Source organism: Microcebus murinus, chromosome 5 (genome assembly GCF_040939455.1).
Source record: "Microcebus murinus isolate Inina chromosome 5, M.murinus_Inina_mat1.0, whole genome shotgun sequence".
NCBI classification, from domain to species: domain Eukaryota; kingdom Metazoa; phylum Chordata; class Mammalia; order Primates; family Cheirogaleidae; genus Microcebus; species Microcebus murinus.
Window position 1 is genome coordinate 101682076 of NC_134108.1, and position 14124 is coordinate 101696199.

General features: G+C 49.4%; 2 protein-coding genes across 2 annotated transcripts; both read right to left on the reverse strand.

The window, feature by feature from the left end:
• Window positions 1-3230: 3230 nt before the first annotated feature.
• Window positions 3231-7348, reverse strand: RRP36 (ribosomal RNA processing 36). Its single transcript, XM_012773167.3, has 7 exons — window positions 7173-7348; window positions 5459-5606; window positions 5267-5333; window positions 5070-5174; window positions 4366-4440; window positions 4128-4245; window positions 3231-3771 (listed from the first exon to the last, which is right to left on the reverse strand). Exons 1-7 carry the CDS (start codon window positions 7282-7284, stop codon window positions 3635-3637), a joined length of 762 nt encoding a protein of 253 aa, XP_012628621.1. The 5' UTR covers window positions 7285-7348; the 3' UTR covers window positions 3231-3634.
• Window positions 7349-7668: 320 nt separating this feature from the next.
• Window positions 7669-14075, reverse strand: KLHDC3 (kelch domain containing 3). The gene is made up of 11 exons (XM_012773163.2): window positions 13873-14075; window positions 11444-11656; window positions 11106-11282; window positions 10835-10950; window positions 10606-10677; window positions 10263-10476; window positions 10100-10186; window positions 9843-9951; window positions 9636-9709; window positions 9435-9513; window positions 7669-8301 (listed from the first exon to the last, which is right to left on the reverse strand). The coding sequence occupies exons 2-11, from the start codon at window positions 11595-11597 to the stop codon at window positions 8235-8237; spliced, it is 1149 nt and encodes a 382-aa protein (XP_012628617.1). The 5' UTR covers window positions 11598-11656; window positions 13873-14075; the 3' UTR covers window positions 7669-8234.
• Window positions 14076-14124: the final 49 nt, after the last annotated feature.

Consider the following 14124-nt stretch of genomic DNA (forward strand, 5'->3'; position numbering starts at 1 on the left):
CATGCAATGCAGGTAGGGACAGAGGATGGGACTTTCTTGCACTGAAACCCCCAGTGCTGCTATTGCCCCCACAGGCTCCTGCACAGGCTGAGCTGTAGATCACACCCTGAATTCAATGTACCTGCTGAACCCCTTATGCTTCCTACTCAGTCACCAGCCCCTCAGTCTCACATAGGGAGTGCTCATCTTCAAGGGACAAAGTCGCCAGCAATTCTTAAAGGATGAACACACCAGCTTTGGCCCAGAAACCCTTCAAGTTGCTCTCTGCTGTCTGTATATCTCCTCCACAGCACACATCACCCCACCCCCAGACTCCAGCCTGGTTGATTTGCCCCAATTCAGGTGAGCAGCTCTGACTCTAGGCACAGCCCACCCTCTGTCACCTGCACAAGGAAGGACCTGAGCCTTTCTCTGCCCTCAGGACCACCCATGCTAGAAAGCAGATAGTGGCTTCATTGCTAAGATAACTCAGGGGACAGGAGTTTGCTACCCTGACCCCTTGTGAGGCCATCCTCAGTTGCAATTCCTTATATCCCTACAGCTGGTTTGGGACCTTGGCTTGTCAAGACTAAGTGGGCCAGGTGCAGTGGCTCACACCTGTAATCCTAGCACATTGGGAGGCCAAGGCGGGTGGATTGCTCAAGGTCAGGAGTTTGAGACCAGCCTGAGCAAGAGCAAGACCCTGTCTCTACCAAAAATAGAAACAAATTAATTGGCCAACTAAAACTATATAGAAAAAATTAGCTGGACATGGTAGTGCATGCCTGTAGTCCCAGCTACTCAGGAGGCTGAGGCAGGAGGATTGCTTGTCTCAAAAGCAAACAAGGATTGCTCTGTCTTAATTAAAGAAGAAAAAAAAAGACTAAGTAGTCAACTACCACCACCCCCACATAAAAAAAAAAAACACATAAAAGACCAAATATGGATCCCATTTATATGAAAAGTCACAAAAAGGCAGACCTATATAAAGATTAATGGTTGCCTGGAGCTGGGGGAGATTGGGAGGACAGGTGTCAAAATGTTCCAAAATTGTGGTAATAGTTACAGAAATTCCATGAATACAGTAAAAAACACTGTATGCTTTATTTTTTTGAGGCAGGCTCTTGCTCTGTTGCCCAGGCTAGAATGCAGGGTGTCATCATAGCTCAAATGCAACCTCAAAGTCCTGGGCTCAAGCAACTTCCCATCTAAGCCTTCCGAGTAGCTCTAACTAAAGGTATATGCCACCATGCCCAGCTAAATTTTATAGTTTTTCTTTTCTTTTTTATTTTTTTGAGACAGAATCTCATTCTGTTGCCCGGGATAGAGTGCTGTGGCATCAGCCTAGCTCACAGCAACCTCAAATTCCTGGCTCAAGCAATCCTCCTGCTTCAGCCTCCCAAAATGCTGGGATTATAGGTATGAGCTGCCTACCCGACCAAAACAATGTATGCTTAAATGGATAAATTGCATAGTATGTGAATCACATCTTAATAAAAATGTTACCAAAAACAAAAGATAAAAACTAGGTCAGGTGTGGTGGCTCACACCTGTAATCCTGTAACCACCTTTTCCCATGCTTGGGAACTCCCCACCACAAATCTAGACAGAACATAGGTTCCACCTCCCACCATATGAAATGGCTGCTCCCTGTTCCCTCAACTCCCTTTGCAGTCATGTGACCATTGCTTGGTTAATCAGAGGAAAGAAGGCAGAGAGTACCTTTTGGTGGCAATGTGGCACCTTCACATCAACATTCTGATTCTGAGGTAGAATTAAGAGTGCCTGTAATTGCTTAAACGTTATTCCTCCCACCCTACTTTTTTTTTTAGAGGTTTTCTTCAAGCTTCTTAGTAGTTCTGACTCCAATAGTTGAAGTTTTTTGTTTTTGTCTGCCAGATCCATTCTTTGACTTTAAAGTAGGATTGACACTTGTGACACTGGGGTCCCTGCAGCACTGGATCCCTCACTCTCTCCTGGCAAGGCAAACTCAGGAGAAGAGTAGTTTATCCTTCATCTCCTTTCATTTCTATCATCACAGCTACATCTTTTCCCCCACCCCAGAGGCGTCAATAGATGTCCTGCCTTCTGATTCTACCTCTCTTCTTTTTCTTTAGAGCTGCTTTTAAGATGATAAGCTTCCTAATGTTCTATAGTTTCTTATGCCTTTCTAAAGTCCTGTTTGGGATTATCTGGACTTCCTGATTCTTAAGAGTTTATACATTTCATCAAATCTAGAAAATTCTTGGTCTCTCTAAAATATTCTCTCCTTCTGGAATTCAGATCCCATGTGTCAAACGTTTTCATACTTTTTCTTTAAACATAACTTTTTTTTTTTTTGAGACAGAGTCTCACTTTGTTGCCCAGGCTAGAGTGAGTGCCGTGGCGGCAGCCTAGCTCACGACAACCTCAAACTCCTGGGCTCAAGCAATCTGCTGCCTCAGCCTCCCGTGTAGCTGGGACTACAGGCATGCGCCACCATGCCCGGCTAATATTTTCTCTATATATATTAGTTTGCCAATTAATTTCTTTCTATTTATAGTAGAGATGGGGTCTCACTCTTGCTCAGGCTGGTTTCGAACTCCTGACCTCAAGCAATCCGCCCACCTCGGCCTCCCAGAGTGCTAGCATTACAGGTGTGAGCCACCACGCCCAGCCCATTTTATATTTCTAATATCTCAGTTTTTACCAGGTTGATTCTGTTGCCCATTGTTCCTAATGACTCTCGCTCATGGTGATTTTTTTCCTTGTGTGCTTTTGTGTTTTAATTGTAAGCTCATATTCCTGGAAATTTTATCTGAAAGAATACCTTGAGGCCCGGGTTTGAAGAACTATCCTCAAGAGAGGATTACATTTGCTTTTTACCAGGTGCCTGTTGACACTACCAATCTGAGACCACTTTAAACTAAGTTATCAGCTTGAGGATTTTCCAGGCCACATGGGTAGTATAAATTCCAGTTCCAAACAGTACTGAGGGCCAGCTGGGCTTACATATTATCAGGGGAGTTTTATGTTCCCACCTCCTACCTCCCTTTGCATTCCAAACCAAAGCCAAGTAGCTAGAGTTGTGGGATTGGTTCACTACTGAAATGACTGTCTTTGCAGAGCCAAGATTAAAGTAGGAGAAGTCTCTGATCTGACTTCCCACTTTCTAGAAGCTTTGGGTTTGTTGCCTAATCCCATACATAGCCCAGTAAAACAACAGTTCTAGGCCACCTACAAATCCCATAAAAAACAGAATAATAAAAAGATGAGTAACAAGAATGTTTATGAAGTGGCTTCTACATAAAATCCCAACCCTGGGAGCCATGAGCAGATTCCATGGCCTTCACTGGCCTCAGGGTCACTCACTGGCCCCTCTTCTTCTGTACCAGAATCACTGCTTTAAGGCAAGGATGGGAGGTGGTCATGAAGACATGATGAAGCAGATCCAAGCAGAGGCAGTGTGGCTGGGCAGAAGGCTGAGCTACTCTTCTTGTCAAGTCCTAGGGGCAGTTCAAGAGCTCTCCAGCCTTCTCTGAGCCAACCTAGTTCAATGGCAGCTGTGATTCTTGCCCTTGAACAGGAAGGAACCAGGAAAACAAGCCAAGCCCAAGACTGTCCCCATAGATCCACGTCTCCCTGAGGCAGTAGCAAAGCAGAGGACAGTTCCTTATTACTCTTTGCTCAAAGGGAGATGTCTCTTATCCTTGCCTGCATTTCGGCGCCTCTTTCTACTTAAGAAGCTCTCCAGCTTCCTTCTGCGTCTCAGCTCCTTGAACTTCTCTGCTAGGGCCAGCTGGCGCTGCTCAGCTAAATAACAGGGAGAATGAAAGCCGGTAAGCAAAGGAGGAATCCCACCCCCACCCCACCCCCATCCCATCCCTGCCTTGTTCCTTTTCCCTTTTCCTTTCCTGTTCCCATCATCCCATCCTATGTGGGGTAGGGGTAGATGGAGATAAAAGCAACAATCTCTGCCATAATCTAATTAGGGACACAAGATTGGTTACAAATAACCCTTCCCTACTATTTCTACTTTTATCCAAGTAACCGTGGGATCCAGCCTTCATGCCTTCCTTAAAGGAGCCCAGGGATCTCCAACACAGTACCTTGCCACTATAGCCCCCACACCCCTGTCCCATAACCTGCAATAGTTATGTCCCACTCACATTTCTTCAGGAAATATGGCCGATGGCCCTGCTGGGCCTGAGCCCGCCGTTCCTGCTTCAGGACCAGGTGCAGCTCCTGCTGCCGCTTTCGTTCCTGCTGTGCCATTTCTTGCTGCTCCTGAGGAGCAAAGATGAGATAAGATGAGATGGATAAACAAGACGGATAAACAAGAAGGACCGTGAACAACCCCCACCTTTAATTGCTCTGACTACCCACTTGCAATTATTACCCACTCACCATTCGCTGAAGCAGCTGCTGCAGTTTCTCATGCTCCGCCCCTGCACGGTGCTTCTTCAATTGCTTTTTCACAAGCTCCACATTGGAAAATGAATATGATGGTTAACAATCTGTAAATGTTAGCTGAAATTCTGTGCTAAACATTATTTTAAGAGGTTCACATATATCAGCTCAATAACACTGAGACAGTAATTATTATCATTTTTATGATTAGCAAACTGAACCATTAAGAGATTAAGTAATTCACCAATGTTCATGCTGCTAGTAAATTGATGAGCCAGGATTTGAATCTAAGAACCAATTTAGGGAGAATTAAATCTGCACTGGCCAACAGGGTGGCTCACGCCTATAATCCTATCATTTTTTTCTGGGAGGCTAAGGCGGGAGGATCGCTTAAGCTCAGGAGTGCTTGAGCTCAGGATTTCGAGGCCAGCCTGATCAAGAGCGAGACTCTGTCTCTACCAAAAATAGAAAAAATTAGCTGGGCATGGTGGTGCGTGTCTGTAGTCCCAGCTAGTCAGGGGACTGAGGTAGGAGGAACTCTTGAGCCCAGGAGTTTAAGGTTGCTGTGAGCTAGGCTGATGCCTTGGCAATTTGCTCTTGGGAGGGAGGAAAAATCTGCAAATCTGCTCCCTGCTATGCTTCCTGCTCCCCAGTCCCCTCTGCCCAATTCTCTAACCTGTGCCCAGTCTCATCCTGCATACCTCTTTCTCTTTGGCTCGGATATCATCCAAGAATTGGTATGTTTTGTCAAACACCTCAGGATTATATTCTCCTGACAGATCATCAAAGCGGGGGTCCCGGGCTACCTTTGGAGAGAATAAGAGAATACAAAACAGAACTGTTCAGTTGCCTTTTACTGAAAGTAAAAGTGAGAAAGTGTTTCCTGCCTTTTCCTCACCTTTTTACAGATGGGAACAACCTGACGTAAAAATGGTACTTGGATCTTGGCTGACATTTCCAGAGGCCTACGGAGAAATTAAAAGGACAAGTCAAGGGGACTCCAGTTTTGGTCAATCGCTTCTTATCTGCAACCCAACAGAACAGAAATTTACTCAAGGTTCCACCTCCTAAGGCAGGCCTTGTTCCTCACCTGTGCTTATCTGCAACACATGCGCTTTGGACAGGTGGTCTAGAACCTTGTTTCTTAGTGCTGTTTGCAGCTACCAATTGTTTATATGTCTTAGTGCCCACTTGGCTCTGCAATTCCAACAGCTCCTCAAATGACATGTTAGATGTGCCTGCAGAAGGGAGGGACACACAACTCAGTTCAGCATGTCCCACTGCAGAAAGACATCATCCCATCCTCATTCCTTAGGTAGCTGATCCTTTTTAATGTCCCCTCTCAGACCAATAATTATTATACGTCCTAACAGAACAGGCTGTAATGGTGTTACACTGACACCTAACTCCCCAACTATTTTAGCTACCTGGTACCTCATCTTGATAAGGCAGGTGTATGTGTAAGGTCAAAGGTGGACTAAACTGTAGTCTTCTTTTTCACCCTCTCTTTTAAATTACTCTTCACAAGTTTCCCCCAAAAGGGCCTCCATCTCCCTTGCTCAGTTATACTGTCAATGTCCTGGTTCATACTCTCAGCATCTCTTACCTCAATCAGTGCTCTAGCCTAGTAACTGGTCTCCCAACATCCAGCCTCACTCATCTCAAAACTGAGCTCTCCACTTCAGCCTCAGAGGACAGAAAATGAAATCAGATCTTATCACTCCCACACATATACTTTAGATCATGTCACTCCTGAAATCAAAAACTCCCCACAGATTTCCATCTTGCTCAGAGAAAAAGCTGTATCTTACAGTGGCCTTAAGCCCCTGTGTGACCTGGCCCCCTGTAACATTTCTAATCTCATCTACCAATCTCCTCACTCCTCTCCAGTCAACTGGCCTCCTAGCAGTATGTTCCCACCTCAGTTCCTTTGCACATGTTGCCTCCACTTGGTACATTTCCCCACACATATGTATTGCCTGCGGCCTTACCTCCTTCAAGCCTCCGTTCAAATGTCACCTTCCTAGTGAGGCCTTCTCTACCTTAAAATTGTTACCCCTCCTCTGTTTTCTCTCTCTCCATATCCCGTCACTTAAAAAAAAAAATTGAGACATAATTCAAGTACCACGAAACTCGCCCCTTTATACAAAATCAGTGTTTTATTGCCTTTTATTAATTTGTCTTTTTTTTTTTTGAGACAGAGTCTCGGGCTGTTGTCTGGGCTAGAGTGCCGTGTCGTTGGCCTAGCTCACAGCAACCTCAAATTCCTGGGCTCAAACAATCCTCCTGCCTCAGCCTCCGGAGTAGCTGGGACCACAGGCATGAACCACCATACCCGGCGTATTTTTTGTGGAAACAGGCGTCTCGCTCTTGCTCAGGCTGGTCTCAACTCCTGATCTCAAGCGAGCCTCCCGCCTCGGCCTCCCAGAGTGATAGGATAACAAGGTGTGAGCCACCGCCCTTACACTCCATGAAGACAGGAATGTTTGACTACTTTATTCACTACTGTATCCTGAATAAAAGTCTGCGGAACTTGTTGAATACTGACTTACCAAGCCTTCACCAGCTAGTCAAGCCCTGTCCCGCCTCCGTGCTATATTGCACAAGCCGTTTCCCCGTTGCCGAAAACCCTCATCCTACCTTTTAAAAACTGCTCAGGATGTCCTAATCCCGGAAGCATCTCAACCCCCACTTCCCACTGAGCTGGGGGAGCTCCCAGAGTTTGCCTTTAAGAGAATCCAGGCTCGGGACCCCCGCCAGGCTCCTGAGAGCACTCCTCCCCACCTCCAGCCCCGTGCCCTCACCCCTCTGCAGGTCGCAGGCCACGGCGCCGGGCTTCAGCTCCCCGACGTCCTGAGCCCCGCGGGGACCTCGGGTGAGGGCCGCGGCCCCGGCTGAGGGACGTGTTCCCCGCATCAGCTCAGGCAGCGTTAGCAGTACAAATGGCGCTACTTCCGTTCGCGGCAGCCCCTGCCCCGCCTCTTCCGGCGTTCCCTGGAGGCCGGGTTTCGACGTGATGATGAATGGACAGAAAACACAGACTGCGCGCTCCAGCGGTCACCAGGGAGCTCAGCCCAAAGGAGAGCCCGCCCCAGAGAGAACGTCGTAACCTTCGGCTCGAGTTACATGGCACTGAGTTCCGCGCTCCAGAAGCTGGAGCTAGGCCTCGGTGGCATTTGGTTTCCTAACACCGTTGGCTGAGAAGCCAGAACCTCAGGAGTGCCCGTCTTCAGTACCCAGCCTCCCCAGACCCCACCGCTGGCTCTCGCCAACTCCACCGGATTTCACAGAAACACATCACACGTTTGGAGATTTTAATTCATTTTTACAAAATCTGACCTGGCTGAGCTTCAGGGTACAGCAACAGCTCAGGGAAGGGTGGGATTATCTGCTGGTCCCCACCTCCGCAGGTCGGGAAGAAGGAGGTCTCATGCCAACAGCAGCAACTCCTCTCAGCTCCCAGTCAATGCTCACGGCTCAAGCAAGGGGTGGAGGTGGGAGTGGGAGTAGGGGTAGGGGGAAGCTCCTGAGGCTCAGACTCTGCTTGCTTCTCCCTTCTCCCCATTCCCTTCCTAGCAGAGCCTAGCTGGCCTGGGGCAGAGCAGAGGCCCAAGGAGCAGTTGGAGGGAGGTGGATGGGGACAGAGCACCAAGGGGAAGGGGCCCTCGGCCCAAGGAGGGGAGGAACTTAGCCCTCCCACCCCTGCAGCTCCCCACTGAATTCACAGCACAGAAAACACCTCTAGTCCAACAACTCCACGGGGAGGTATGCGGAGTCCAGGGTCCAAAGGGGCAGGCAGGTGAGAGATGGGCAGGGGCAGTGAAGACAACAGCAGGCTTAGGAGGGAAAGTGGCAGAAACTTCCTCCTACCCATGGGAGGAGACGATGGGGCGACTGATATTGCTGTTGGTGGTCATGGCATTCAGCTCCCACCTGGAAGACCAACAATGACAGGCAGAAAGAACAGAAGGTGGGGAGCCCCCACCCCAAGCCCAGAATTGCTTGAACACACCAGTCCCTCCAACTTCTTAAAGCTCAACCGCCCACAGCCACCTCTTCCTTACAGCCCTACTAGGTTTAACAGTCATTCCCTACCCACCACCAAATCCAATACCTCCCACTCTTCTACCTCCAAGCTCACGTGGATTTCCTGTTTATGTTTATATATGTGGTCTCATGTCTGAGCACCTGGGATCTGTGTACACATCTCAATAAACATCCCAACCTACCTTTCTTGCTCTGCTCAGATTCAATCAGGCAGCCCCTCCACCTCACCCACACCAGAATGCCCATTTTTGTTTTCAACTCCCATTCTTTTAGGTATGACTCAGCTCTCCTATACTCCCTGAGGCCTTTCTCACCCATCCCATCATTTTAAATTAAATCCCTCTTTTTTTCAACAATTCTTTCATTCTACAAAGATTTACCAAGTATCTCCTTATGCCAAGACCCTAAAAAGTCTACTTGGTATTAGGTACTGGCACATATGTCAATCTTGGGCCAGGAATTTATCAGGTCAGATTTGTACATTCTATGTCACCAAATACTGAATACATAGACCCTCAGCAAGCAAGAGTTAAACTAAACTGATAAGAGGCATGGGAAATGTTTCAAAATGACCCTGAAAGGCAGAATTATACACAAAGTAACTTTTGGTGCTTGATTTGAACCTAAGAATGGAATTCAAAGGGAAGCAGCCAGGACCTGGAAATAATGAGATCCAGAGGCTCCTAAATGTGTCTTTGCAGCTAGATTCTAAGATTTAATCAATTATTCTTGGCATGTCAACAAATACTTTATAAGCTCAGGTCTCAGAAGGTAATGCTTCTGAGCTTGGTTTAAAAAACTGGATTGATTTTTAATTTCATATAACTTACCCAGCTGACAGTTTTATCATATGACAGGGGTAACTTCACCTCTTTGCATCTCATTTCCCACAAGTACAATATATCTCCAGCAGAACAAAAACGTCTGTCTCTTCCACAGTGAGACCAAACTAATCAGGTCATGCCTGTGCTGCTCACTTATCCTCAACCAATCCCTCCTTTTCCAACCACTCACTGTACCTGATGTCATGGGGCAAACAGGACTGGTCCAGGTTATACTGAATCACGGCCAGTTTGCACAGAGTCTTCAGACTAGGGCCTTTAAGGAAGGAGTTGGAGGAAGGAGATGGTCAAGGCCAAGGAAAGGATCCAGTCCTGGATATCACCGCCCAAAGATAGGGACCCTGAAGGCAGGAGCTCTTCAGGAATAATTGTACTTACTAAAGTCCAAAATGTGTAAGTCAGAATGATCTATGAGGTCAAACTCATCTCCCAGGCCTTCCTCAGGAGATGGACTGTAGGGATCAAAAGAGAGATGAAGGTAGGAGGAAAACTACCCACGAGACCCTCTTGCTCAAATACCTCCCACTCTCCCGTTAGTCACAGACTGAGGCCCTTCCCTGCATCCCTCCCCTCTCTCCTCCTAACCTGGTACCCCCAAAGAGGACAATCTTGTCACCAACAATACAGCAGCATTGGCGCCGGCGGGGACATGGTCCCTTCCCCTTCGGTTCAATCTTTTTCCAGCTAAAGGACACTAAAGAGAAATGTATATGGAAGTTCAATACCTTCCTAGTCCAGACATCTTCTCCACCCCCCATCCCCTCACCTACTCAGGATTATTATTTTCTTTTCCTCCCACCTCATTTGCTCCTGGTTCCTCCCCTAAAGGCAGTGCTCTTTACCAGGGTTAAACTTCCAGAGGTCATGGAAGTGCCGGTTCAGCCTTGCGTTATAGCCACCAAAGATATACAGCTCCCCGTTGTAGCCAACTGGAAGGAGAGAGGAATGTCAAAAGTGTGAGGAGGACAGGAAGGGGGACTCCACAGGGAAGTAACAAACACTCACAGGCTGAGTGGCTCCGGCGCCCCTCAGGCAGCACTGGAGTGGGTGGACAGTCCAGCCAGGCCTCAGTTCTGGTGTCAAAGACGCGAATGCGGTTGCAGTAAATCTCATTGTTGGAATGGAATGGCCCAAAGCGGTCAGCACGGCCCCCAAAGACATACATGTGATTTCCCAGCATTGTGGCTGAGTGGAAGTCCCTCCAACGTGCAGGGTTGCCCTGGGCAGGGGCAGAGAGATGAGGCAAGGGGATTAGCACAAAGGCTGGTAGGGGATCTGCTCTAACTGTTGGAGCTTCCTATGATTTCTTCACTGGAGGGTGGGGATCTGGGAGAAATAAAGGGCAAACCTTTGTACAGATAAGGGTCCAAGTCATGGTGCTGGTATCCAGCTTATGAATGTCATTGGAAAAACAGTCCGCCTGAGTGGGAAGAGAAAAGAAAGAAAAGAGGGAGCCAATAATCACTCTGTGACCCTCTATCTCTCCCCTCAAAACCTGCAAACAACCCAAAGCCTCCCATTCCACCACCCTAAATTCTCATTCCCACCAGAAACCTCCAGTTTCTTCCCAGACCTACCAGCTGTTCGTAGCCCCCGAAAATGTACATGATCTTGCCCAGGACACAAGCCGAATGTCCATCCCGGGCCCCAGGAACTGTTCCTGACACTCGGGGTGTGGACCATTTGTGAGCATCTGAAGGAGTGAGAGAATTGCCGAGGTAAGCAACCTCTGACACTCCCTCCTAAATTCTGGGGTGCCTTATTCCCCAGCCACCCCAACCCAAGCCTTTCCTGGGCCCCTGAGGCACCATGTGGCAGAATATAGTCTCTCTTGAAATGCATACTTACTGACATCAAAGGCATAGAGAACATTGCAGGCCCCTTCGGTGTCATTCCGCCCGCCCCAAAGGAAGACCATGTCGTCGATGAGGACGGTTGAGTGTCCATATCGCATGTAAGGGACCACAGGAGCCTGCCCGCGGATGGCGGGCCTCACTGGGGGCAGCTTTGTCCAACGCAAGGACACTGTGGGCACAGCTCTGCTCAGCCCTGGGAACCTCCCTCCAGGCTGTCCACCTTTCCCCAAACCAATCCCCTTGGCCACAGGGACCACCACCAAACCTCATTCAGCCACCCATTCCCCTCCCTGATGTGGGCACCCAGGGACAGTCCCAACGTTGGCTTACCTGCATTGAAAATGTGCACATCTATCTGACGCAGTGTCTCATAGTCTTCACCAGAGCAGTAACCCCCGAAGGAGTATACCCGGTGCCCAACAGCCACTGCAGCATGGTTCACCCTGCGGGGCCCGCCCTCCAGGTGCACTGTCCACCGTAACATCCCCTGGGCCACTGGTTACAGCAACATGCCCCCCCGGCACGGCCTGCTGCCTCTGCTACCTGCACACAAGTCAGGGCCACGGGCTTCTGAGGCAAGACTTCTTCCCAGCTCACTGTGACTCTGTCCAGGACTAGCACTTGCCTTCAAGTGTCACCCTGGTAGCCCTCCCACACCACCCCTTTGCAGGGACACTAGTCATAGCTCAGGTGGCTGGCCCTGGCCCAAGGGACCTGCTGAGGTCAAGGAGCTGGCCCAGGGGACCTGCTGAGGTCAGGGAGCTACCCCTGGCCCTGTGTTCTCCAACAGCAAAGGGTGGGGCCACTCCAGCCTGATCCCCAGCTTAGAATCTGCTGATCATGGTTGTCCCCTACTCCTGGAAGCTCCACTCTGTCCCCATCTTGAAACAAACTTTAAGCCCCCTTCCCAGGCTGGGTATGTTTTCTTGTCTCTGCTCTGCTTACTGCCACCTCTCTAAGAATCTCTGTGTTCTTTAAGGTGGGGAAAGGGATCTCAAAATACTCACAACTATTAATAGCTCAGCCAGCCCCAGACAGTCCATTGAAAGCTGGCACGGGTGCTTCAAAGCAGAAAAGCTTTTAGGCTCTTAGAGTGGAACAATGCCCCTACCCAGGACAGGGTGGAATTGATCCAGGACCTCCATGTTAATACGGTTGGTTAGCCCCTCACAGGGAGCTCTTGTCAAGCTGAACTTTTGTCATCGGGGTCACCCAGGGCCCCCCACAAGCACAAGGAGTTCCTCCCACAGCTGTGCCTGGTATGTTGCCAGGACTGGGAACTTACGCCAGAAAGGTATGTGTATGCTTGGGATTGGTGATGGGGTGGGGGTTGGGAGGGGGGGTTTTCTCTTTTTGCCACTTCCCCAACCCTGCTATTGTGGTAGAAAACAAGCCATTTCCAGCAGTTCTTCCCCAACTTGGGTCCATGAAAGGGGGACAGGGGTGGGGATGTGCACTGGAAAGGAGAAAGGGGGCAAAAATGCCTTTGAGCGGGACATGAGAAAGACCCAGCATGAAAGGTCATGATCTCTTAAAGACAACCTGCCAACCTAGTGATAATAGGTACACTTGAGGGCTCTTTCAGGGAAATCCTCTCGAAACTGGCAATGCCTTTGCTGCCAGGCACCTGCTTGGGTTTGGGTGGATCATCTGCTCCCTGTTCAAGAAGCCCTGGCAGAAGGAAGGGCCAAGCAGAACCTTAGGCACAAAAAAAGCTCAAATAAGGGAGGCAGGCCTCTTGTAGGAAAGAGATGTGGTTTTCAGCTGGCTTGCCAGTCCCACCCACCCAACCTCCCCCAACCCCACACCCCAAGCTCTAAATAGCCACCCTACCCAACCTGAAATATCTCCAACAGGAAGCTACTCTCACTTCATTACTCCTGCTCTCAATCCAGAATATCTTGGATCTGGGCTTGTGCGCACAGTTAAGCGGTCCAAAGGCTTAAGAATTGAAGTCCTTCATCTTCCCTCATAGCCTCTATTCTCCCCCCCTTTCCGAAAGGTCAAGGTAAAGCAAAAAACGCACAGGAGAAGGGATAAGCAATGCAAACCAAAGATGAAGAAAGAAATCTTAGTTTCTCTTCCATAAGGACAATTCAAATTCAAGGAGAAAAAGCCCTTAGGGTCTTAGGGGCTTCTTTTATCTCTGGGTCTCACTGATCCTCCATCACTAATGCATTTTCAAGCTTTTTCGATCCGCTTAATGTATCTACCCCTCTTTCTGGTCTCTTGCAATTTAGACTCCCCATTTCTGGCCCTTCTTTATCTCCTGAGAGCTTTGTAGTTTTCCCATTTTTCCTTCTCCCACCACTTCAAGCTCCACCCAACAGCCCTCCATTTTCCCACCTCCACTAAGAGAAGAAAATTTAACATGTACTGACCACATATATTCTCCCCTGAATATGACTCTATCCCTGTCTTCTTCTAGACACCCCAGCCTCCCATCCCCCACAAAGCCAGGCACCACCCTCCACCCCTCGCCGCTTCCATTATGTTCAGCTTCTCCGTTCTCCTCATAACCCAGTCTTCCTTCCGATTTCCTTCAGTGCCTCCTCCAGCCACCAGGTCTCTTCCACTGGTCTCCTCAGCATCCTCCCCCAGCCCTGCTTTCCCCATTAACACTCTCCCATCATCCCCCTAGTTCACTCCCCACCCCCACCTCATCACTCTCAGGCCCCTCCCCCGCGACTCCAGCGGTAGGTATGGGCGACCCCAGCCCCTCCCCAATTCTTCCTTCCCCTCAACCCATCCCAGGCTACCTGCCAGGCCGGGCCGGGGCGGGGCCGCGGGTCCTCGCGCTGCCTGCAGCCTAGAACCCGTTGCGCGCCAACCGACGCCTCGGTCCCCAACGAGATAAACACTGCCAGGCTCCGTCCTTCCGGCGGGCAGCTGTGCGCGCGCGTGCAGTCCGAGCTAAGTGACCGAAGCCTTCCGGGACTTGTAGTCCGAAGGTTTCCCGAGGGACGTGAGGGCGGCGGCGGAGTGGGCAAGCGCCGAAGGAGAGATTCTGC